The sequence below is a fragment of the Perissodus microlepis genome, chromosome 14, assembly GCF_051167445.1.
Source record: "Perissodus microlepis isolate ML-2025 ecotype Zambia chromosome 14, ASM5116744v1, whole genome shotgun sequence".
NCBI lineage: Eukaryota > Metazoa > Chordata > Actinopteri > Cichliformes > Cichlidae > Perissodus > Perissodus microlepis.
Genome location: NC_140474.1, coordinates 3,793,092 through 3,820,213, shown reverse-complemented (window position 1 = coordinate 3,820,213; position 27,122 = coordinate 3,793,092). Strand labels below are relative to the sequence as shown.

General features: G+C 42.4%; 1 protein-coding gene across 1 annotated transcript; it reads right to left on the bottom strand.

Moving 5' to 3' along the window:
- Positions 1-1,746: 1,746 nt before the first annotated feature.
- On the bottom strand, positions 1,747-27,098 carry LOC146372887 (SPARC-related modular calcium-binding protein 1-like). Its single transcript, XM_084951621.1, has 11 exons — positions 24,811-27,098; positions 13,743-13,917; positions 13,057-13,281; positions 12,358-12,411; positions 11,396-11,443; positions 9,642-9,722; positions 9,268-9,460; positions 8,206-8,264; positions 7,877-7,970; positions 6,080-6,426; positions 1,747-2,844 (listed from the first exon to the last, which is right to left on the bottom strand). The coding sequence occupies exons 1-10, from the start codon at positions 24,889-24,891 to the stop codon at positions 6,096-6,098; spliced, it is 1,341 nt and encodes a 446-aa protein (XP_084807747.1). The 5' UTR covers positions 24,892-27,098; the 3' UTR covers positions 1,747-2,844; positions 6,080-6,095.
- Between the last annotated feature and the right edge of the window lie 24 nt (positions 27,099-27,122).

The window sequence follows — 27,122 nt, the reverse complement described above, 5'->3', positions numbered from 1 at the left end:
CATGTAAACCTGTGTGTGTGTGTGTGCTGAATTTCTTGGCAGATTGATGCCTGTGTGTGACCTGCAGGCTCTCGTTAGTCATGGGCTTGGTGGAGCACTCCGCTCTCAGTGTGTAACCTTGGGAGGAGCATACACACCCTCTGCAAGATCCCACTCTACCAAATAAAGCCCTATACATTTAATTGCAGCAGCTCATCTATAATTCATTTCAATACCATATCATGCAAACAATCTATATCAAGGTCCTGCCTCTGATGCTCGGGGCAATGCTCGTTTCCATCTCGTGAGCAGTTTGTATTATGATAAAATCTATGCCTGTGTTTTTATGGAATTGTGCAGTGTTTCCCTGTCTGCTCTGCTGAGGCTGGGATTATTAGGGTGTGTCTTTGGAGCAAGACTGCAGGAGGTTTCCTCTCCTGCCGGAGGTGCTGCTCGTAAAGCTGCCCTAGAGCCAGAGCGCCATCTGCTGGTCAAATAAACAAAGCGAAAGAGGCCAAGGTGTGGTCTGCAGAAGCTGGATGCGAAATGTGAAGTGAAAGATTAATAAGTGTTCCAGGTGTCCCCAGGCTGTGGTCCCCAAGTCAGATCACCTCCAAGAGATTATAAGATTAATCTGATGGGCCAGAGGACCATCAGGTTAATCTTATGAAGGATGAGAGAGAAAATCGAGGCTGTAATCTGCACTACAAAATGACATTATCCTGACTTTTATTCAATTCAATTTTATTTATATAGCGCCAAATCACAACAAAAGTCGCCACTTTTATCACATAATTCCTTTTGTGAAACACATTATAGTTCACATCCTCAGGCTTTGTCAGTGTTATGAGTCAGCATCACTTCAATGTTTTTTAGCTACAAAGAAAAAAGATTCAAAGCTGTTACTTTAAGGATTGTACTTCATATTATAGGATGTCTAATTTGAATCAGTGAAACCTTCACTTTATCTGTACCTTTAGTTCCTCAGAGGAAAAATTACAATGTATCGAGCAATTTCTCAAGCAGAAAGCATCACTCCACCGTTCTTTTAGATTACTCTGAATAAGATTTTGTGTATTTAAAAAAAAGTTTCTCTGCACTGAAAACTTGCAGTGAATAGTTTCTCTACTGAAGTGAGCTTTATGATTAAAAAGTCACACAAACTCTGATATTACTATTTGTCAGGTCAGGTCACCTTTGAATGTGGCTCAGATACATAAAATTGTGAAATTCAGATTGACATCTCGATGCCTTGACCTCGAGCAGAACAATCGCACAGAGCTTTCATGCTGTGTCGTCTTGATGTGGCACGGCTCAGCACTTCTTTCAGGATAAGATCCTTAAACAACAATGGTGGACGGTGTCCTCACTGCTGCATATTTCCAGCATTTCCAGTCTAAGGTATGTTTGTGAAACTGGCACAAAGTCGCACAGGAAAGCACATCATCTGCTCCGGCTGCTAGGAAGCCGCGGGACCTTGTTAATCTCCCGTCGAAATACATTTAGCCTCAGTGATGACCTGAGACGGGCACTAATGCAGGATGGGAAATAAGGTTTACTTGACTGTTATGAAAGATGCTATTCCTCTGTTGTTTCCTGTTTATCTGTTGATTAGTTTATTGGGGGACAACAACTCGGGCAGCTGTTGCTGTGGAAACCAACGGGCCTCCTGTTAGACCTAATGAAGGACACGGCGGCTCCATTGATAACCACCGAGTCTGAGATGCCGAGACAGTGTTCACACGTATGATTGCTGAGATGAATAAAAATGAGACGACAAATTTGTTTTATTGTAATTTACAAACAGCAAAAACATGAAGGTTGAAGTTACATCCATCCACCACACCTGTTTTTCCCTTTTTTAACTCACAATTACTTAGTAGAAAATGCCGTGAGTCGATGATGTGGTCTGAAAATACAACTTATCGAACAAATTACAAAAGTACATATACTTATGTATACATGTGTTAATATATACTGTCAGTATGTGTTGTAACAAAGTATGTACAAAGAAGAAGAGACGCAGGCTCGGAAAGTAAAAGACATAAGATTAATGAAAGGAGAAAAAGGAAAACAGTAACTGAATAAATTAAGGTTTCTTGTTGTTATTGGTCTGTAATCACGAGCAAAAGTCAGCCAAAAAGAATCAAAGCTGAACCCCTGGATGGCTCTGCAGGGTGTGATACAGCAGAGGACACTGAGCTGCAAGTGGCTGAGAATGGATCAGATTACTGTAGTGGTTGTCTGGAGTGCCGATTGTATCTGAGCCCCAGCCCTGAATCCTCATCAGTTTTACATCCTTCTTAATGGCAGATACCTGTGACCTGCAGGCCTACACCAGGGAAAGGTAAGCCAGCGAGCGATGCTGATGGATGATGATCAGAATTGTTTCCCCATTAAATCAATATTATCATCATACTCGCAGAGCCATATGAAATTAAACTTGCCTTGTTATGGTTTCATGTCGGCATCCCTGCATGAAGCTGACACTCTCCTGGCACACGGTGTGTGTGTGTGTGTGTGTGTGTGTGTGCGTGCGTGTGTGTCTGTGTGTGTGTGAGTGAGAGATTAACACGGCCAGACTCACTGTGTGAGGAGGGCACCATAAAAAAAGACAAGTGAGCCATGTGAGAGTCAGAAACAGAAGGAATGAGTCAGTAGAGGGGTGGGTGGAGGTTGCACATTAAAACCTCCCCCTGCTCCACCCCACAGCGATAGTGTCAGGAATCTGCGACCACGTAGGAACAAGTGGGCGACAGAACAGATCTTCCAACCCCAACGATGGCGCTTCTAGGACTTAATCACTAAAACAAGCTGCCTTTTGATGTCAGCTGATTCGTCTCGTTGCTCTCGGTCGCTTTGACTCTGAAAGAGAACCAAAAAAATGGGAAAGAAAAATGAAGGGTAGGAAAATAAAGACATTAGAATCACATCAATGGAAACTATTTTTCAACTCTAGCCTGTTTTACCGAGCTCAGCAGAGTAACATGGGTCCACTGGCAGCGTGTCTGGGGAGTCGGCTCCTCCATCACTACTGGAGGTCACTGCTATCTCTCCCAGACACGTTAGTTCAATGCCCCATGTGCCTCTCTTTATCCTGTCTTTCTCTTCATCTCTGAATTAGCAGCTGCTCCTCAGTCCACTTGCCTCTGTCTGCCACCTGCCAGTTCTTATCTTTGCACTTCACCTTGCTGCTCTGCTTGTCCTCTTGCTGACTTTCACTTTTCATAGTTTCTGCAGTGATTCTTACTGCCCTTCCTGTCCCTGTTGTTGCCTTTGTGCAGAACCTAATTTCACCAGTGTGTCCTCCTGTTCAGAAAGCAAGACTTTTCGGTCATCCAGACTCGAGGCCTGTTTCCTCGTATCCACTCTATATTCCTGCTCTTGCGTCTCTTCAGGCACTGCTGCTTTCTAATGCTATACAATGTCTACAGTCACACTTCATTGACGCTGAGGCTGCCCACAGGTCTTTCTGACTGCTGTTCCTTAAATGAGATTACACTTGTGTCATTCAGTCTAACTATTATGGCTGAGTCATGCTCGAGTAAATATACAACAACAACCTCAACTAAGAATTATCAATTTTTGATTGATAATCAGTTGTTACCGACCTCAGCCTCTGGGGAACTACTTTCAATTCCAAGGAGACTGCACAGATCACCTGGTGTGAGGCAACGTTTCTCCAAACAAGCCCAATCTGACTGACTGACTGACTGCCGTCACTTTCATACAGATCGGTGAAGGTTTGCAAATAATAACAATGGATTGCATTTATATAGCGCTTTACAATTCCACTATTCATTCACACGCTGGTGGAGGCAGCTACAGTTGTAGCCACAGCTGCAGACTGACAGAAGCGAGGCTGCCATATCGCGCCATCGGCCCCTCACCAGTGGGCGGTAGGTGAAGTGACTTGCCCAAGGACACAACGACCAAGACTGTCCGAGCCGGGGCTCGAACCGGCAACCTTGCGATCACAAGACAAACTGCCAACTCTCAGGTCAGGTCAGCTGACGTGTCACTGACGATGTCAGTCTAGACTTTAAATGGGATCCTTGTAGCTGCTCTAATCTTGTATTTTTATTATTTCTAAATAATATGGTACTTTGATAACTCTGCCAGTGAAATCTTGGAAGAATAAACTGAAGTTTTCAGTTTACACAAAATATATAAAATGATCTACAGGATGTTTGCAGGTACAGTGACAAAATGCTGCTGTTCTCTGTCATCCGTCCTTCACTGTATAATCGTGTTTTTCATGCTTGCTTGTGGAATCAGCATCATGATTTAAGATCTCCATATGAACCAGATATTTTGTTTTGTTTACATCAACAGAAATGACAGAAAAATTCAGGCAGAGAAAGACGGAATATCGAGCTTATGACCCTTACAAACTTATAATAAATCCCAGACTCGTGTTGCTATAACTAAGAAAAACACACACACTGGTCGAGCTGTCACTGCCGTCTGCGGTGGGCTGATTAGTGAATCGCTGTCACCACCGAGCTGTGACTGATAGCCCCCTGACAAATGGGCCTTTTCACCTCGACCACCGTTTGTTTTCGTTTTACGAAGGTACATAAACACTCAGACATCGTGGGTGTAATTTGTCTCGCTGCCAGCCCAAACTGCTCGGCTCCCCTTAGATCAACAGCCTGAAAAGGAGAGAAAAGACGCTTTTACCTCAGCCAGCAGACCAATGAGGAGGCCCGTTAACAGCCGTGTGAGAGAGAGAGACAGCTGTGAAAACTGAGACGAGAACAACTCTGCGTTATCCCACTGCTGCTGAAATATCACCAGGTATATTAGGTAGGCATATTCTGCTGCTTCTACTTTTACTTATCTAAATCCTGCTACCACTAACTGCTCAGTACCACTGAAACTGGAGTTATACTACTGTGATTATGCCACAGCAGAGGCGTAGGCTGTTTCATGGATGGATTTGCTTTCCCAAAATAACTACAAGTTGCAGCTTCTTAGCAGTAATAAGAAGCTGCAAGAGGAAACAATCAGCAGAGGAAACAATGAAACTGAATTTAATAAGATGTAATTGTATCCTGTTTGTTCCTTTTCTAATGCGCAGCTCATATTCTGCCCATGCAGACATGTTTTCTTATTTTCATAGCTCTGATAATCTGTGTATTAGCTCGACATTCATCAACTCTCAGACCAACATGAGCTGCTTAGTTTCAGTTGGGGTGTCTGAAGTAGACAAAAGAGACTGGAAATAAGAAAAAAGAGGTAATTTTAAATTATAAAGCAACGATCAGAGCTGTAAACTAGCTGCCATCCAAACCATACAAATTAAAAAAATCTTCCAAAACATTGTGCTAACCTGAAGACAGAAGAAACATGGAGACATTCGCACTCTGTGACTGTGTTTCTAAACTACGGCACGTGACGAGCATGAGCCGAAAACGATCACTTCATCAACCTGGCTGGAGAAACGTATCAAATGAGCTTCATACAGCATGAGCGGGTTCGCACTGAGCAGCAGCTGGAGTGAGAATAGAGACTCTGCTCCCTGTCGTTGCACCTGTCCTTAATCAGGCCGATCGGTTCAACGGCTCAGAAGAATTGGTACATTCACAGCGTGTGCTCTACTCTCTGCTAGACTGCACCGGCGAGCTCAACGTGTTATTTTGAAACAAGCTGAGCTGGTCAAAGCTGCTGTTTTATTGAACTGTGTCATGGTCTAAGTGAACTTTGATTATATTCTGTTTTTACGGGCAGCAGTGTGAAGGTTAGCGTCAGCTCGATGGTGGTTAAGCATGTGCAGTACATCGTTAGGGCGCGAAGAGCTGCCGTTCCTATAGTCTACCAGCCTTTCCCTGAATTTCTTCTCTTCCCACTGTCATTATCTTAATAAAGGGAAAATCTGTTCAAGTTCAAATCTGTGGCAAACAAGAAACATGTAATGAGTAAAAAAGCCAGCTGTATTAGATATATTCAGATTTATCTTATTTTTCCACAGAGCACAGAAAGTTAAGCAAGGGTGAGGCAAATCATTCCCAACAAGAGGTACAAGTTGGAAAAAATTAGAAATGATTAGCTTAACCACTGGGTTTATACTGCAGTCATTTAGGCGACGCACACATACCTGACGGTAAGCCTCCTCAGAGAGCCAGGCACACCCTCAGCTCCTCTAACGTTAGGCTTCGGTCTCTATCGCTGTCGCAGTACTGGGCGAACTTCTTAGCACAGCGTCGTGGCTTCAGTCTGCGCCGCAGGAACTGACGGAGGGGTCGAGCCTCACGCTCACTGAGCCACCCGTCGGAGTCCACGTCCAGCTGATTAAAGTGCCACTGCAGCACCACCTCTGGCCTAGAAGACTCTGCAGCATCAACGGGGGCATTATCCAGAGAGGAGGAAGATGATGAAGGAGCCACAGAGGGTGGAGGGTTTGAAGTGGGCGAAGGAGCACTGGAAGGATCTGTGTTTGAGTCTCTGATGGAAAGAAGTGGCACAAAAACCCAAGAGATGAGACACTTTGCTGGTGTAAAGGACGTCACCTCATTCAGGTTCTTTTTTCAAATCACTTTTCACAGAAAACACATTTAAAGAAACAGTTCTGTGTGACAAAATAGTGAAAAACTTAAATTTGAAAGTCACTCAAACCTTAAAATCGCTGTTAGCATCACAGAGAGCATGGAATAAGAGAAGGAGCAGCCGACATCTTCATACATCTGTACTCAGATTTGACAGTGTGTCTCAAAGTTCACACACTGATCGCATAAAACCCAGCAGCACTATTCACAACGCTCCAGCAGAACTCAATAAACATCCCATTTCACAAGAACAAGGGAGCCTGCTGACAAACAGAATCACCAGATGGATTTCTCAGTTTCCTCTTATCAGTTATAAAGCAAGCTGAGCAACTGAAGCTTCAAATTTATGTCAGACACAAACCGCAAACAAGTCTGGAATGAATGAAACAGCAAAGCCAAAGTTATCGTGAAGAAATATGCTGGAGCTGAAAATCTGTGCATGTTTGGTGGAGAATAATAAAGCGGGTGAAGGATGGGACACAGATGCATGAAAAGCATGAACCTGAAGAAGTGAGCCAACAACATGTTTGTAAACTGAGACTGAGGAGCAGATGGAAAGAATGAGGTAAGTGCTGATTGGCGAACGCAGGAAAACAGATGGGAATATTCCGTTCTGTTCTTCCTGCAGGTTATCAGGTGCTTGATCAAATCTGCACTGTTCACCGATGTGTGAAACTGGTTTTCATTTTCAATTCTGCGTACCATCTCAGCACTACAACACACCGGAGGAATCGCTATCAGCTCCTGCTGTGCAACAGGTGACACATTACACACCTGAGACGGAAGAAGTTCTCTTGATTTAAAGCAGATCTACAGGTTTCATGTTGTACGAGCACGCAGGCACAGAGCGGACATAATGCAAATTTATGGTGCGAGTCTGAAGCCTGTTCCATTTCACAAAATCAAAACATATTTAAATAATACAAACACAGCCTGCTTAGTTAGTAGGTGTCTTCTAAACGGATGTCTGCTTATTGAGAAATGATTTTTATCTGAGATAACTGTGCCATCTACTGTTTCCACCATATATTTCCTAAATCAGTGCCTGCCTACTCAAATATACTTGTACATTAGTCAGTTTTCTCTCTACAGAGAGGTATATTGAAATTTCAGGCACTAAGACAAACTTCCACATGTAGACACTTTGGGACTCTCAGAAACTCGACCTGCTACAGACATGTTTTTCATTTCTATTTAGAGATTCTGACATGAGAGTACGTGCAGATGATGAAAAAGTGAGTAAATAACAATTTCAGACACAGCCTGAGATGTTTCTGTGAGTTTCACAGAAGATCATTAATCACTGCTGCACTCGTCACCCCCCTGCTGTCTACAGTATCCAGACTTACTGGTAGGGACTCTGACTCCCAGCATGCTGTGCTTCCACCTGCAGCGCTCTGACCAGACTCTGAAGGAACTTCTTCTTACGAGCTCCAGGACACCCTGTGGGATCAGAGTAAAGACTGTAACCTGAACGATATGAACCATCATCGGCCTCCACATGACATCAGATACATAACAAATGGCCTATATATAGTAAACAGGATGAGAAATTCACATCTGGGCAAACTGCTTTTCAGTTATTTTGGCTGAAAATGGAAAATGTGTGAGATGTTTACAGGATGTTTTAAATCAGTATATTTTTGTTTTTCCACCAATCAGAAACTTTCATATTTACCAGGCAGAGGTTTCTCCAGTGATGCAGCCTCTGCCCTAGTGCAGTCTGGGATTTGATTCCTGTGAGCGCACACACACACACACATGCACACACACACATGCACACACACACACACACGCACGCACGCACGCACGCACACACACAAGATCATCACATATAAAGTCAACCAAATTGGAAAAATGTGAAAAAAATAACATCAAAAAGGACTTAATGTAAAAAACAGGGTTTGGGTGGAATCACTGATCACATTTTCATGGAACTACACATTAAAAGAAGAACCTCATATGGCTCATCTCACTTGATGATCTATTTTTAGCTTTTTATTGTTTATTAATGCGACGAAGCCCCAGCTGAGTATTGTGAGCGCTGTCATCTCGGTCCTTTGAAACCAGGCTGAAACCAGCAGCCGAGACTGTAAACTCCTGGTTTACTGAGGTCACAGAGGGACTGAGCAGTAGAATTTGAATGAATAAATGCAAAATATGACTGGCACTTCTTTTCATGTACACAAATCTGATGCTTTGATTTGTTTTGTGTGCTAAAGGGGGAAACAGCTGTTTGATTTAATTGGCTGACAGTGATTTCTATTTACAGAATTACAAGTCCAACCACATAAAGTGCTTAGACATTAGATAGAAGAATTTTAAAAAATCCATTAGGCCTAAGGGAGTTTATTCTCACATCAGTGAACCAAAACAATCACAAGAAAACATCCACCAGTTCGCTCCCAGGAGTTTGAAAGCAGCTGTGCAGCAACAACGCTGATAAAGCCCCTCGAGAACAGAGAAGTCCAACTGTAATTTATTCTGATTTGCTCTGTGTCTTTCCTTTAAGGCAAATCCACCTAGGGAGCAGTGACAGTAATTGGTGTAAAATTGTATGATTAACACGAAATGCTTCTGTGACTTCAAAACCAGTCAAATCTGACGACTGGAAGGGAGGACAGGGGATAAGAGGAGCGAAAAAAAAGAAAAGACAGTAAAAGAGAAAGTTTTTAAAAGGAATAACAGTCAAGTTTCCAACACACTAATGAGCTAAATAATGAACAAATAGATTTATTACCGTGCTGAGGTGCCTGGTCGTGGCCTCCCAGTGTCCACTCTGACACACCAGCAGTAACCTGTAGCAGTGTGGCACTGCACAGGGCTGTAACGCCCATCTGCAGTGCATTCTGGGATGAAACGCTCATCCTCCCGGGCTTGACGAGTCTGAGAGAGCAGAGACGCTCGCTCACGCTGACAAGTCTGAGGATTGTCTGCACACACACACACACACACACACACACACACACTTATTCTATATCAAAACAATTCTGTAAAGTTACATAAAATACACACAAAGGCTATTTAAAATATGTGGAATGAAACTTTAAGCGTTAAAAGAAGAGTACATATATTAGAATACATATACATATATAAACATATACCGACTCTTACCAGGAGGTCGTCTGAGTGAGCGGTTTCCTCGTGGCTCAGAGTTCATCAGGATGGTCACCCAGAATGGAGGCGCCGTCAGCTCTGGATGAGAATAAAAACAGCTTTCAAATAAGATTTCAGAGTATTTCCCGTTTTCTTAGAGGTCGTTCAGCTGAATATATGCTACAATAACACAACGTGACATGAAAAAAACTGCATCCAGTATATGTATGTGTTATATTTATATTATATTATATTTCAAGTACACTGGGAGGAACACAGAGCTTTTCCCTTTATCAAAACATCCCCACTGTTTAACACCCAGGACTGACCGAAATATATCTTAACGTAAACCGAAGGCGAATTTTTGGGCCACAAAAGGGAACAAGCTGCAAACACCCACTGACGGGTCATCGGCTTATAAGTCGACATTTGCTTTCTGTATTCCACAAACACACACATCCACTGTGTTACTCTAAACTCACGAGGACTTATCTCTGTAGCTGCTCAGTGCTTTTTATCTTCACCATGTTGTTTGCTTCTGAGTAATATTATGTGGGGTTTGTTTAACCCTTTAAGACCTACCATAGAACCAAGTCCACCAGAGCTTATATTATATTTTTACATGCTGTAGTGCCATTTTTGGGAGCATTTCAAGTTGATATACATCAATACAACCATTATAGCCCAAATTTTAATAATATGTATGCATTAAGTGCATAGTAATTACATAAATTGCAAAAAAGTGCAATAAACTACAAAAAAAATGTAAAATCATTTTTGTTTTTTTAACATATATTTCTAGTTAGAGAAATTTAAGAGGCTTATCCCTCAAAACTGTAAATACAAAAAAGTTGCACAAAATAGTTTCCCACCACAGGAAATTTATTTTAAGTGTCTTCATAGTTTTATTTTTGAAATACGCCAATTTTTATATACTGCAGGAAAAACAAAAATAAATATTATAATGCAAATTTGCAAAAAAAAACAGCATATGCATCAAAATAAACTATTTCCAGCAGTGCAATATGAGTCCTAAGCATCCCAGAAACGACACAGAAAGTCATAAAGTCAAACATAACTTTTAAAAACACCAGTATAGGCTCATAAGGCCCTGATGGTAAAAAACTACATTTCCGCAAAATGACGTCACTTCCAGTTTCGGGCAGGACATGGTGGACATACGATAGTTCGCGCTGATGGCTTTAAAGGGTTAAAGACCTTTTTCTCAAGAACCAGTGCCATGTTACATATTATATATTATATTATGTTAAATCTGATGCTGTGAAAAAGCAATGAGGAGCACTGTCACATTGTAGTTGTTATTAAAAAAGGGAAAGTTTGGAAAGTTAAAAATGTTAAGGAGGGTTGAAACAGAAAAGACTTGACCCTGGAACCTCTGCTGTATCGTCAGTGTGTTATATGGTTTTGTTTGTTTAAGATGAAGATGAAAAATGAAACAAATTAAAACCCATACATGTAAAATGATAATCAATTTATTTTTTACATTTGTTAGAAGATTCAATATATACCCCGGTTCCTAAAAAAAAGTAATTTTCTGAGTCCTGTATGTGATGTATATTTCAAGTTTTTCCACTTTACAAAACATGAAAATTAGCTTTCTGTTCCTCACTTACAGCTAATCTTTAATTGAAACTGACGTGCTGGTATATAAATGACACGTAGTGAGCTTCACAGCGGTTAGTCATAGCAGCTATGTTCTGCCCACGTATCCATTAAAATATCTTTAGTAGAAGAAGTTTTTATTTTCTCACCTGCAGGTTTTCTAGGGTCCAGCGTAGGTCCAGGTCCAACGTCTCCATCTGAAATAAAAGAAAACAGAGTGAATGGAAGAAGAAGATGGGGGGATAGTTTGGACAGATGGAGGAAAGCATGTGAAAAAACAGAGAAAGGAAAATATGAAATCAGGTATGTTCCACCTTGAGGTTTGTACGGCGAAGATGTCCATAAATATTAGTTTACAATCTAGAAACTTAAAACACAAACACAATACAATAAATACTTTAAATTTAACAAGAAACTTAGAGGAGGTGCTACATTTCTACATGACACCGCAGAGCAGCTCAAGAAACCTTTACCAAAAATCCTCAGTCGCATCTGTAAGGGGACAAAACTTTTATAAACCCATAAAGGCTCACGAAAACTACACTTATGCTGCCAGTATAAGATTTTGCTGCAGCACGTAGCAGAGCCTATGTATGCCAGACTGGACAAGAATAGCATAAACCTGATGGAGACTGCTGCTTTAGAAAATCTGAATGTCAGAGTAAATGACCTTTAAATTAGAGCAGACCAAACCTGGCAACCTTTTCTGACTTGGAGTGGAATATCTTGGAGACGTTATGGAGCATTAGGTTTGTTTTCCTCTTGGGTGAGTTTTTTTGGTACCATTTTTATGTTTTATAATGTAAAGAAGTAAAAAAAGGACCCAAAAAAGAATGAGACTAGAGGGAAAAATCAGACAAAGAGGCATTTTTAGAGTCTTGGCATGTGAAGTGCTCTGTGAATTATTAAGTCCCTGCAGATGTGTCTGGCAGAGAAACAAGCAGCGTGTGATGCCAGGAAAAGGCAGAACGAAGGACAAATGAGAAACATACAGACACACATCTAACCTGTAGTGAATGAAACATATGAGTGTGTGCACACTGTGCTCCACAGTTATTTTAAAGCATGGACAGTACTGCCTTTGTGCAATTTAAATAAAGCGTCTTCTTACCTTTGACTGGAGTTGCATCTGTATCGGTGATCTGAACGAGCTTGGTGAGGTGATCTGTTCAGAATAACAGGCACAGCTCAGAGTGGACAACAGACTAAAGTTCAACATTCGTTCTGAAGAATTAGAGGACTTCCATCTTTTCAGGCCTACACACAGCCTTGGCTGTTGTTTGCATGTATTCTCGAGTGCTGGTGTATCTGTATTTCTCTGACATCAACAGTGAAACTGAGCCATTGTTGTTACACTTGGAGCTGATAAATACCGAACAATCGCTACTTTTACTGAAGTGCATGTTAGTGCTCTATTAGTGTAGACCTGCTGTCTGATACATGTGAGAAACTGTCATTTATGTATGAAAAGAGCTTAAGAAAATTACTCCTTCATTCTCTGCTGCAGGTAGCAACATGTATGCTGGTAAAGTAGTCCATGCAAACAAAAATACTCGAGTTTCATTACAAACTAAAGCAGTTTTAATAAAAGACATCAAAGAAAACCCTGAATACAGTAAATAAGGCAAATTAAATCAGTGCTTCCATACGTGACATGTGAGCTCACCAAAATACATCAAATACATGCATTAGAATAGCATTTTTATAAAATATATAAAAATGCTATTTTAAAGTCCTTCACAGTTACGTTTTTTTGTTTTGGGTTTTTTTTGCCAACAATCTGTAATACTTTGAATAAAACATAACTGACCGGTGCAGTTGGGGATCACATGGAGGACCGTGGTACCACTGACAGGTTTGCCATCAGGCGTGGAGCACCAGCAATATCCGGTCTGGTTGTGGCACTGTATGGGCATGAAGTGACCTTCGGGACTGCACGTAGGCACAAAAACTGCAGCTGCAGGACTACCACGGCTGCGGGCTCTGGCCTCAAGGCCCTGAGCTCGGGCCAGCTGGCATTTAGTCTGCAACGGATCTAAAACAGAGGAAATTAGTATCCACATGTGCTGCTATAGATGGGAAGAGTGGAAATTCTGAATCCTGATGATACAGATGTGCATACCGTTGCTCTGCCGACCAATAAAAAGTAGTCATTGTTAATTTGAGAAGAATGGTTCTATTGACTGAGTTGATTCACTTGGGAAGAACATTTTAAGTTGATTGAATGAAAGACAGGAGCACAGTGGTGTCTGTTTATTTATGCTCCTGGTTTAAGCTTAAAACAGTCATTAAGAGCAGGCAGAGGTGGCAGGAAACTACAGCTAATTAATAACAGGTGTCTTTTTGTTCTCGTGATATAAAGCAGCTCAAATTCAGATAGAAACATGAGAAAAGTTTATTTCAGTTCAGATTTTTTTAAGCCAGTAAACTCACCACCAGAGCATCATGGGAAACATTAAGAACAGCTTGTGATGATGTCGCTGTAAAGCCCTGTACCTGCACAGTGTCCCCGTGGGACGTGACGGAGCTGTGTGTTGATGCACTGTGCCCTCTGAAAGGCACACAGCGATTTATACAGCCTGCCATTGCTGCCACACACAGGTCTGTGGTGCCCCCTCTGGCAGTTCAGCACACAACCACGAGGCCACATGTTCTCTGTGATCAGGAAGGGCTGCAAACAGGAAACATTTAGAGTGTATGTTGATTGTCATGTCAGTTATAAACACACTATGAAGAGAAAAGACAGTAAAAAGAGGTTTTAAAGCTTCGACACTGTCAGCCGTCTGTGAAGAGGTGGTGGTGGAATCCTGCTCACGGTTATAGTTTGTTCATATCTGTCTATGAGTTTTCATTTTATCTCTCCTGTGTCCTTGTATCTCATTTAAAAGTCTCTGTGCTTGGTGTTTTTCTGTCTTGTTACATCCTACTTTCTATTGATAGACTGTGTCTGCATGTTTTAGCTTTACTTCTCTGTGTCGTCTTATCCTGATTTAGTTCAGCTGTGTCCTCCAAGTGTGTCCTCTCTCTGTGTATTTATAGTCGCTGTCTCCTTTTGGCAGATCGTCACGCTACAGCTGTGAAGGATAAAGTGACCAGAACTTTGTCTGACTATTAAAGTCACTCCTTAAAAAAGTGCTTATAAGAAAACGAGTGAGAGAAAAGAGAATAAACGGCCTCATAAATGTGTCGGGAAAGGCCGTTACGGAGCGTGTCTTTCTCACACCTGCAGTTTTACCTGTAAACTGGCTCCAGCTTTGCAAACTGAGTGGATAAACTTTATTAATTGAGGGAGAATGGCAACATTTATAGTTATTTATTCACCTTTCAGTCACTTTAATTTTAAACTGTGTAATTTTAAAACTGTATATTCTGTGTATTTATTAGCTCACTCTTATTGCCTGTTCTTATTGTTCTTATCTTTAACGTTATGCTGCTCTGTTGTATGTTAATTGCCCCTTGGGGATAAATAAAGTCTTTCTGATTCTTCCTGCACAGTCTCCATTTCTTCTAGGAGCTGTGATTGGCTCTGTGCCTCACGGGGAGACTTTAAGGTGCATTAAGTGATTTTTTTTTTAATTTTCAAGGTAAATATAATGAATGAAAAATGAGTCTGTGACAAGCAGCATAATATTTTGGAAGAACTCTCATTAAAACCTCTAAGAAGGCAGTGGAAACATGGCCAAAAGCTATTTAGACTGCACACCACAGTTTCCTCTTTTCTGAGCCGTACAATTTATGCTAATCTTTCACAATTCACCAAACTGCTTCCAAAATAATTCTGAAGTTTTTACAATGCCATGAAAATACAATTTACAGGACTAATACTGCTACTGCATTTTACTGGGCACCACTCAAACATACCAGAAGAGGTACATTCGAGACACTGGGGATCAGAAAGGCCACAGAAGAAAAATTCTTGTGAATTTTGTTGTGCATGATCAGATATAACAGACAAACCTTCACAGCAAATTCTTCCAAAGATACTGAGAATGCACAACATGTAAACTTGTGACAAAGAGAGAAGAAAAGGGAGGAGAAGAGGCATTGATTCATGGAGAATCTGGTGAGTGCGATGACCTAAATTACTCCCACATGGGCCTGAAAGCCCACTCTCGAGTCACAATCACACACATCTCTATTTAAATACACACAGATTCCTCACACCGCCTCGCAGACTCACCGAAAACTCCCCAAACATACAAGGTGGTGCACACTCAGCTCACGCCTATACAATACATACAGAGTTGGCTGCTAACTCCACCCTCTCACTCTTCATCAGAGCCTCTTTGTCAGCTGGCCTCCCCTCTCTCCTCACACACGCTAACACACACACTCTGAGACACACGGGTAAATTTGCTATGGTGTGTCAAACATTGCTGACATAATTTAGTGGTGAATGAGGCCTCTGTGCCTTAATGCCAGGACATTAATTAATGTATTGACTGTAGAGATTAATGTGAACAAATCAAGATACACAAACAGAGCGAACAAATAAAGCTTTGCTGCTGCTCTCTCCTCAGACACAAGAGCAAACACGACCAATTAAGTTATTTTAGTGAGCAAACATGTCAATCATTTGCTGGTTTTATGCAGACTGTTATGACATGGCTTTGCAAATGTAATAATTTAGGTATTAGGGGTCCACACTTCGTTAGTGTTGCTTCAGTTCATTGAGATTTGTGGGGTATTTGTTCACGCACGTTATGATATGACGTGTTTAGGCCAGCCTCCAATTCCACATGTTGATATGATCCTTGGACATTTACCCACAATGTACTTTGTGATGTTTGCATCGTCCCTGAGTAATTCAAGAGCCGGTGACTCAGAAATGAAGGTAAACAATTGAAAAATTGAACGCTACAAACTCAATCAGCTGATTCAGAAGAGGTCAGAGTGAGTCGTGGATTTTACAAGGAGGACAAAAGGAAGAACGAGAGGAACGCATCCTGGAAGAGAAAGAGGCAATTAAGAAAAAATTATAAATTAATAAAACAATGCCAAGGGAATAAATGATGAATAAAAAATATGTTTTTGATTATGAAAGGGATAAAAAAATTTATTTGAGGACAGAGAAAAAATAAAAACTTATTAGTGACAAAGAAGCCTAGAAGGAGGTGCAAGAGGATTGAAGGGTGGAGCAGGAGTCTAGCTGGTAGACTGGCTTTCCTGTCTGTCAGGCACAACTACACCAATGACTCCTCAGTGTTCAAATGATTCGCATCAATGTTTCTGGCCTTGTAAACTCGAGCCTGAGTGTGTGCGAGCAGCAGAGCAAGTGAGAACAAGCTGCCACTGTCTCCTCCTGCCTCGCACCTTCCAGATTCCTCAGAGTGGCGGCTGTAGGAAAACAGAAAAACTCATCTCCTGAGCTTTGCCGTGTGATGTTTGGCGTGAGAGAGCAGCTGATGCTGACGAAAGGCCTGTTAACACCCCGAGCTGGGATTTAGCGTCAGAACAAACTGCCTGTGTCGTGGGGAATCACTCACTTAGCATTTTTTTTAAAGTCTGAATTTAATTTATGCAGCAGGTCATTAAAGGGCAAACACACACAGATGAATGATGATGACATGTTTACATCTCAGGTGCAGATGTGTGTGCACAAACATCACCTTGTTTTCTTCATGTAATCCCTGAGAAGACACATACCATCACACTGCTACACATACATATGGTGCGACTGGAGGAGACCAGCTCTTTTGTATATTTCAAACCATCCATCCAGTTTCTGCTGTTTATCAGGTGAGACACCTCCTTCTCCCCTGTCACCTCCTCTAGCTCTTCTCGCTGGACACTGAGCCAGTCTAGAGATGTAATCCCTCCAGCGTGTCGTGGGTCCATCTCGGGATTTCCTCCCAACTAGAGTTGCCTGAAAAATCTCCCCAGGCATCCAGGAGGCACGCCCGAACCACCTCAACTGGCTGCTTTCAGTGAGGAGGAATAGTTGCCTCATTTTTGAAGAAAGCGACTAAAGCAACTACCAGTGAGAGCAGAGGATATGAATGACTGACTCTGGTGGGGGAATTAAAGCAATCAGAGACCGGAATATCCACACGCCTCTGAATTTGTAGCACCAGCCAAATTCTCATTCGCTATTTTACAGTTTCCAGACTCACAGCCGCACGGGGAGATGAGATTAACATCACCGTCCAGCTTCGTATCATTTATTGGCTTTAAATGCCCTACACAGCTTTCTCATACAATCTGGTCCAGTTAAGTTAACACATAAACTGGTTTAGCTTTTATTATGTTTAGTCAAGCAACATACTACATTTTCATTACAGTTGTGCAAGTAGGACGCCCTGCAGACGTTAATAAAACTGATTCCAAAATGGAGAATTTTCTTCTTGCACATATTCTCTCGTTCAGTGATCGTGTAGGACATCTCGTTAAGAAGTAAAAGACCTTTGACCGTTTAGTTTATGTACGAATTTCCTTTGATGTCTTTGTGAATTTTTGTATCTGGTTATGGCCCTAATACTGTAAAATCCAAACACATTATCTCAACATAGAGGAGATCTTATTTATAAAGATATTATGTCCCTCGTAAAAAGCACTAGTACAAGAAAAAAAAAACAGAGAAAGAGGTGCGGGACAGCTGGACTCCCACAGGAGATGTTGTGGGTCAAGTTCAGCATCTTCCAGCCTGAGCTGCAGGGACATCACTTCTTGTCATCATTCATCATTCACCAACTACAGCCTCTGTCAGGCTTTTACAGCATGCCAGGGGCTCACTCAGAGGCCAGGCTGCTGTCAAACACTGTCAGGGTTTTTATCGTACAGTCTTCCATCCAGTCCAGCAGGAAACAGCGAGCAGAAAGAAGACAGAAGCTTTACAAATACAGAGATATTTTTTAAAACTCTATTATGACGATGCATTCAGGCACCAGTGGGAAACCTAAAACAATATACAATGTTAAAAGTTATTTTATTGATGCTATTATTAACAATGTAGTTTTAATTCTTTATAACTGGAAGAGACATTTTTGATTTCTTGAGACAGCACAACCCCAATTCCTTTTTTTTTTTTTTTTTTTTGCCTGTCCCGTTTGGCTCTTTTGCCATCAGAATTATGGTCTAAAGGCGAAGAAAGATGCCCAACGGATTTACTTTACCAAACTGACCATCCCAGCCTTGCCATAATGGTCTATTTGATTCACCTTTTATTGTTTATTTTATTTTATTTTCACTTGCTAAATACGGGACAGACCTGACTGGGGAAAAGAAAGAGGGAAAAAAACAGCAGAGAAGAGGGACGGGGATAAAGGGCAAAAGACAAAAAACAACAAAACAAGCAGACAAAAAATAAATATATCAATCACCTGGATCACCTGTTGAGAAAGAAAAAAGAGAAAACAAGCAGAAGAAAAAAAAAGAGCAACATAATAAACAACATCATGATGATATATGGGAATATAACAGTAAATACTAAATATTAAACATTATTGTGCAGCACGTAAGATCGACAGTGCACAGTGTGCTTTGAGGTAGGAGCCAAAAAGGGTGTAGTTTGTGTGTGTGAGCACCCGTGTGTAGACCTGTGAACATGAACGCGCTTGTTTTTAAAAGGTTCCTTCATGTAATGATCTGCTAGAGGGTGTGGGGGGGCCACAGCCCCGTCCTCCAGGGCATGAAGGAGGTATGGAGGAGATCCAGGCTCCAGACATCCAGACATGCCCTCAGAGCACAAGAGACCAAGGAAGACCAACGGAGGGGCAGCCGCGCCACTATCCCAGAAAGAGCTGAGGAGAGTCCCAGATGAGGGGTCACTCAGCAGCCGTGGAGCAGAAGCAGGGGGGGTTGCAGTGACGCGCCCGTGAGCTCCGCCGGCAGCCAGCTGCGCCAGAGTGACCGAGCCCTAGGCCGAGAGGCCGAGGGCACCCCACCCCCGAAGTGGCCCGAGCGAGCCCCAGGCTCCAGGCCCCGACAAGCAGCCACCAGGAGTGAGCTGGTGTGTACCTGGACGCCCATCCCCGGACACAAAGAACCACCAACGCACGGATGTCTGAGGGCGTCTGCCACTGGAAGGGGGAGTGGTGGGGGGAGATAGGCCTCTATACCTTGGAGGGCCTGAGATGTCCCCAGAGAGGTGGCGTCTGATACCCGACCTGACATATAGACACAGACAAACAGGCACACACAGATACAAACATCCATTCCCACCCTCATGCTCTCATATGCAATTACTCAACACTCACCCAACGTGGAGACAGACATAGAGAGACACTGTACACACAATCACACTCCCCAAGCGTACTCTAAGAACCCGGTCTAGGTACCCTTGCCCCTGAAGGGGGAAACTGCACCCAGACCCAGGTGGTGTAACCCTTTTCCCTGCGGTGGAGAGAAGCAGACCGCCTCGACTCGGCAGCAGCAGGGAGGCCCCACATTCCAGATCCCAGTCGGACGGCCAACTCCTCCTCCTGGCCCCCCCGCTCCAGCAGGCGGCAGAGAACAGGGGTGTGTGAAGACTCCAAACCTCTCTCCGCCCGCTCATATGTAGTGTTGATGCATGTGTGTTCTAAGGTGCATTTAAAACCCAGGAGGGCATGGAGCTACCTGCCAGAGAGCAGCAGGTAAGCGCATAGCCCCTCCTGATAGCCCTCAGTGTCTACGTGTATTTAAAATTGAGAGGTGGGCAACGACGCCAGGGGTGAGGTGTACACCCTGATGGTCTTTTGGAGTCCGTGTAGCGTGCCCACCCCCAAGATCCTATATGAATGTGTTATGAGAGTGTGAGTAATGTGAATGTCTAAGTTGTGAGATAAAATTGAGGCACAGGCAGCCAGAAGGGGACAGAGGGGGGGGATGCCTCCCCTGCACCCTGGTGACACACCTTTACCCCAAGGCCCTGCATGTGTGGGTGATTGTGGTGGAGCGGGAAGAGGGAGGCAGCTGGAGATGGGGAGGGAAGGAAGGGAGGGGCAAGTGACCCCTCCCTGGGGCCAGCTCCCCCGCTGACCCCAGTAGGCACCCCCATACTCTCCAACCCGCCAGGGAAAGGGGGCCCACGCTCATCTGGACCGGGGCCCAGTTCAGCAGCGCCGCCCGGCCCCACAGAGCCCGGGACAGCCCACCTGACCCCACCACAGAGAAAACTGCACCCACCCCGTCATTCACTCATCTTCCAGACTACACAAGACAATAGACGCCCAGGCTGAGATCTTCCTCCACCTCTCCTGTATCTCCCCCTCCTGCAGAGTGAGTTCCTGAAGAGAGGAAACCTGCAAGATGTAACAGCCTCCCCCACCAGTTGAAGAGCCCCCCATGTGGCTCGATGCACTGGCAGCACCCTGCGCCAGGGCTGGGGCCCCATACACCCACCCGCCCACAACCCCGGCAACACACCAACCAGGACCCAAGCCCCCCAATTCCAAAAAAGTTTGGACGCTTTGTAAAATGTAAATGTAATGATCTGCAAATCTCATAAACATGACTAAAAATAAAAAGCATATCAAATGTTTAAACTGAGACATTTTATAACTAATTAGGTTAATTATGAACCCATCAGTAAAATTACTGGTTATAAAAAGAGCATCACAGAGAGGCAAGGTTTCTCAGACGTAAAGATGGACAGAGATTGACCAGTCGACAAAAAACACATCTAAAAATTGAGGAACAATTTCAGAACATTGCTTTCCAATGTAAAACTATGAAGACTTGAATGTTTATCACCTGCAGTGCACCTCTCCATCCACACATGCAGGGTAGCGCTCTGCCATGCAAAGAAGCCGTATGTGAACATGATCCAGAAACACTGCTGGGCCAAAGCTCATTTCAAATGGACTCAGGCAAAGAGGAAAACTTTTCAGAATAATCGAACAGGTTTTTGTTTTCTTTTGAAACATGGACACCGTGTCCTCTGGCCTAAAGAGAAGAGGGATCATCTGGCTCGTTATCAGTGCTCGGTTTAAAAGGCGTGCATGGAATTGGCAGTTTGCACATCTGGAAAGAGGCCATCAGTGCCAATCTGTTTTTTATTTCACTCCTGAAAACGAAGCCGTTTGTTGTTTTTAATCTCTCTCTGCACTTCTTCTCTATCTCCACTTTCAACCAGTTGAAATAGAAAAGTGCTTCTCATTGGAGATCTCCTGAGGTTCTCTCTCCAATACTGGTGTATTAAATGACTGGTGTATGAGTCTATGTAAGTAAAATTGAATTGTACTGAGCTGAATAGGAATACCAGTGGTCAGAAACATTGAAATAGTATTTTCAGGTAAACTTCCAGCTGGCCTCTTGCATTATTTCTTTATTCCAAATATTAGTTTTTAGAACGTAACACTGTTGCTCTGTGTTTTTTACCCCCCCCCCAGCACTGAAGTATTTCTATTCAGAGTGCCTCTGGCAGTGTGCAGTGACTTTAGTCAGCGTGCCATATTTCATGTTCTATAATATTTATACACGCACTCACAGTGTATAGCTGATATTTGTCTAGCACACTGTAAAATATATGACAGGATTACTGGGGCTGTTTTTCATTCACTCTCTCACACACACACACACCTGTCTATCTCCCATGAGTAGCAGCTTAAATATTTGCCTGGCAGCGCAGAGTGTGTGTGTGTGTGTGTGTGTGTGTGTGTGTGTGTGTGTGTGTGTGTGTGTGTGGTGTGGTCCTGCTGGCTGGTCCTACCCTCCTGTCCTCCAGGGAGTTCTCACAAACCCTGGACAACTACTAAATCAACCCGATTAATGAATCTCTTTATGCTGAACATAAACATCGTGTGGGCCAGAATAAAGAGAATAATACAAACGCTCCTCTGAGGCCGTGTCACGACTGCTCGCTTTGACTAAAGCGATTATGAAGATGATAAAACCAGACAGTTTAGACCCACTGTGGCATTGCTGTTAGTGGCCAGTCCCTGAACAGTAATACTCAATTACACAGATAAAACGCTTTTTAACATTTAGCAGCTGCAAGATTTTTTTTCTTACCCACACTAAAAGTGCTGTTGCCTCTGCAGCTCAGTTTTGTTTTTTAACTTGGTCCTCCTGGAAGATTTAAGCTTGGGTAGAATTTTGGTGTAAAGGGGTCAACTTTGGTTTACTTTTCTTTGAGAAAACTAACCTTTACACTTTAGAGGAATGATACTCTTTCACAAAAGCAGCTAATTTGTGAGTACACATGCAGATATTTTCAGTTAAAGTCCAACAAATCAAACTAAATCTTACAGTTGTTGGTATCTGCATGAAACATACAAATGTGAATAAAGCTCAAGGCTAGTAGTTCAAAAGCAATAAAATAAAAGTCTTTAATACTATTGTTCCACCCAAGACCTGCAATTTTCCAAGAAGCTCGCCAACAACTTTTATGGAACATAGTCAATCCTCTTTCATATCAAATGTAGGGGCCTATTAAATGCCTCATAAATGCACGTTTTTAAAAATGGCTTGTACCTATTACCTTGATAAACTTTTGACTTTAACCCTGGAGAACCCATGGGGTCAGAGCCGACCCCATTGGTTTTCTAGGGAAACCATGGGGTCAAATTTGACCCCATGGGTTCTCCAGGGTTAAAGGTTTTTAGGCCAGAGTCCAGGTTAGATACTGAGTAACTACCTTACAAACATATCTGAAATAATGACTGTTTTTCCACCTGATGATGAATTAATTTCACAGACCTTTCACAAAAGGAACAAACATGAACAAGAATCATCCAAAAAAGAGAAAACATCCAGTGATGCACTTTTTTGAAGACAGACGTTTGAGGAGAATGATCAGAGCGCTCTGAGCTGATAGGAAGCTCGGATCAACAGTAACTCAAAGTCACCCAGTTGTTACAATCAAGGTGTGCAGAAGAGCAGCTCTGAAGACTCAGTACATCAGACCTTAAAGCAGCAGACGTCACTCCTGCCAGCTAAGAGCAGAAAACTCTCCAGAAGAACAGAAGACTGGAAAATGTCATCTGATCTGTTGGGTCTCAATTTCTACTGCAACATTCAGATGGTAGTGTCAACAATAAACAAAAGGAAAGCTGCTTCATATCAATAGTTCAGGCTGGTGGCAAAGGTGTAATGGTGTGGGGGATGTTTTCACGGCACACTTCAGGGTCTTAGTACTACCTGAGTGTTGCTGCTGACCATTTCCATCCATTTACGACCACAAGATAAAATCTTCTGACAGCTACTTAAGGATAACACACCATGCCATAAAACACAGGTTTCTTGAACATGACAACAAGCTCACTGTGCTCAAACTCCACAGTCAGAGTCACCAGATCGTAATCCAATACAAAACCTTTGGGTGATGTGCAGTCGATAAATCTGCAGCAACTGTGTGATGCTACCATGTCAATATGGACCAAACCCAGTACTAGCCTGGTGTAGCTAATAAAGTGTGCATCATGGACATGATCTGCTGTCCTGCCCTCCTTCAAGGTTACTTTATTTATACCCGTAGGCAAATTTGCTTTACAGAAATATGATAGCATTTGGCATCCCTTCACTAACACACACGCCTATTTAAACCTGATAGACACATATTTGGTAAGTAGACAGGATAAAAGAAACTTTTTCTTTAATTTAAATTTAAAAAGAAAAAATCATCCCGTAGAAGATGGGAACCATTATTCAGAATCGATAAAGCCATCTGTCGTACCTGTTTAGAGTACAGGGAGGCTAAACAGGGCTGTGACTCACCTATGAGACGACTGGAGCATCTCACTATCCGATTCAGGTCTGACCGAATCATGCCACCAAGCAAAAAGATAAAGCAGACTGAATATAAGAACGATGAAGTTCAAATTGTTCAGCCAGTGTGAAAATGATCGAGTTTCCTGAGGCTGTAAAGGCGCGGCGACCTTTTTGCAGACCGATTTGCAATTCTCATGAAAATTGAGTGTTTCATTGATTATGGTTGAAAGATATTTATATGACTGCACTTGATCTGTTTTCTGTCCTTTGCATTCACCTGTGAAGAGCTGATAATTCTGTCTAATATAAGGTTACTTTGTGATTCTTGTATGGTGGAAGTGATCTGCTTAAATGTGCATCAATTATAAATTCATACATTTTCATCTTTAGATCCTATTTAAAATCTGCGCGATCTGACTGTATCATAACATCACATGAAATCCTGCTGTGCGGTTAGTTTTGTTCACTTTTCATCTTTAACGTGTGTTGTTTATGTGATACAATTCACTTTGGTAGCTCTTAGACAGACATATAACGTTACTGCAGTTTTAGTTTATTTTTCTCAAAAATACACCTTTAGATTTTGTTTCTGTTTGCGGGAAACTCTGTTTTTGTCCATTTGTGTAAAAGTTTAACAGAGTTTAGAATAAGTGGGTTAGTTTACTTAACTGGGTTACAGTTACTAGTTTGAGGATCGAAGACAAGACAGACACGAATGTACAGGAAAGTCGAAGCAGAACGGAACAACACGTTATTAGAACTGTGGTCAGGTCTATTAGTCCAGTAACGCGTTAACCGCTCTGTGTCCAATCAGGAACGTTAGCGTGACCCGTGAACGCGCTTTGATAAAGTGAAACCTTATTTTTCCAGACATGTTTGCGCCTGCACCGCTGCTGTTACAGAACTGCCAGAGAAATGAGAGTTCGGGTCTTACCGCCGTCTTCTCGGTCTGAACCGACTCCGAGAGCAAGAAGAGGAGCAGCGCGCGGCAGGTGAAGGTGAGCGCGAGCATCATTGCTGCCAAGGAGGAGCACACGCGGAGCGGCCGCGCGCCGCTGGCTCTCTGGTGTGCCGAGGTTTCAGAGCTGAGGCCGGCCACAGTTTGAGCGCGCTGGCGTGATCGAGGAGGAAGAGAAGAGGCACGTCGGGACTCAGGAGCCGCTCCTTCCGACCTGCTCACGTCCTCATGCTGCTGCGAAGTGGTCGCGAGCTCCTCCGAGGAGTGTGGCTCAGCACGCGCACATTAGACCCTCTGCTTCCCAAAGTGTACTGCCCATTTCCGCTCTCCTCGTGCCAAAAAAGCTAACGCAATCCAAAGGGTGAAGCACAAAGCTCTCTTAAACTTACACGCTTGTAAATCCAGTCCAGTCTCTCTCACAACACCTGGAGCCACTTCTGAAAGCTCAAGAAAGCAATTTAAACTCAAATAAACAAAAGAAAAATGTGTTTATTTTTACAACTGCATGAACATCTGTGTTTACGAAGGAGAGACAAATTAAAGGAAAAAACCAAAGCCCCCTCTAAAGTTAAGGGATCTGGGGTATTTTCAGCATTTAAAATGAATAGATTACAATTAAATTAGATTAAAATATTTTATTAGAAACGTTTGTGCTATGTATGATTCTCAAGCTCCCGTGTAGCCCTGTGCCCTCATACAGATGTATTATTGAAATGGTAGAGTGGTCTACAAAGTGGTGAAAGAAAGATTTCTTCCTAAGTTAACTTACAATCCTGTATATCCTCCTGGTACAAAAGATTCAGCATCAATATATACTTAAAGTATTGAAAGGAAACATACTCATGGGAAAGGGCAGATGTCGCCCCGTTTCCCCCTCTGCACATGCCCGTGTTTCAGTGCACTGATTGGGACAAATATGGAGATGCTGCGTGAATGCGTTTATTTAAAATAAACAAGTAGCTTGTGATAGGTACTACTTTAAATTAAGTGATTTTATTACTTTTACTTTGTCAGATTTTCATCTTTTGGAGGCAGTAAAAAGATTTGCACTTCTAACATTAAGTATAAAGATAGTTATGAATTTGAACTTGGAGGAATTCACTAAATGGAAAAACATCACAAGCAGGGGAAAAAAACTTCCGTAAGTGAAAATGTTAAAAATAGTTACACAATCATGGATCATTGAACTTTAAGAAGAACAAAGATTGTTTCATAAAACAACTATATAAAATCAGTTTCTGAGTGATCTCCTTTATCCTATGATCCGTTCTCTTACCTATCTGAACACCTGATAGATTGCGCACCGACATGTTAAATTGTGCTCTCAGCACCCAAAACACCAAGTTATTGGTGTTTTGGAAGAATGCAGCTCCATGCCTCTGTGCTGTGGGTTTCTTTTTCCTTTCATTTGTCTCCCTTCAGTGAGTGCTACTGGCACAGAGGATGAAGTGTACCAATATTTCCTTTAGCCCACAAAAATCCCTGTGCAGGCCGAGCATGACTCAAATGGCATCAACTCCGTATTTATATTAGAAAGCCTCACTGGCTGCTTGGCTGAACATATTGGGAATCATGTAATAACACTTCACGTGTCCTAAACTGTACGCATGACTATAATTTGTATTTTATTGTAATTCTCACCACCTAGCAGTGTGGCTCTCTGGCGTTCTGTTACTTTCATATCATCTCATTAAATATTCTCTCTGCAGAGTCAGCACATGCAGACAGAGTAATGCATTTATGAGAGCTTTATGACATTCACCAGTAACGTTTTAAAGTGTATACTATCATGAATGTTTTAGTCTTCAACTTTCAGAGCTTTGTATTTTTATTGGCCTCTTGGTGAGGATGATGGGAAGTTAATGTACATGTGAAATTCAGGGTTTATATTTTCTAATTACAAGCTTTAATGTGATTTAAATGTTCCACCTCTGCAATCTTTTGCATTGACTCCAGGTTCTCAGTAATTCATGAACGCTCATAAACAATCCCACTGGCTAACTTATCATGGTCAGTTTGAGGGTTAAGTGGACATTTCCTGTGGACTTAAAGAAAGTCACCTGGATAAGCCCAATTGTGCTGGATGATGATGTTTCCTTCAGATTAGTCAGCAAACAAAAACTGCTGCAGTAACCACAGCATGCCTTAATCACTGAGTGTAAAAGATGTTACTGAAGACCCATTTTAGTTTGTTTACATTTGCCTAAATGACTTTGGTAACGCTACAGTAAACCAAAGATTATCACAAAGTACAAAGCTGGAGATTTGTTTCCTTTTTACAGCTAAAG

Excerpts from the sequence above, each read along its gene's own strand:
- LOC146372887 (XM_084951621.1), bottom strand. The coding sequence starts at position 24,891 with ATGATGCTCGCGCTCACCTTCACCTGCCGCGCGCTGCTCCTCTTCTTG. Across the intron at positions 13,918-24,810 it reads TTCAGACCGAGAAGACGGCG|CCCTTCCTGATCACAGAGAA; the intron begins GTAAGACCCGAA and ends TCCTGTTTGCAG. Across the intron at positions 9,461-9,641 it reads CTCACTCAGACGACCTCCTG|ACAATCCTCAGACTTGTCAG; the intron begins GTAAGAGTCGGT and ends GTGTGTGTGCAG.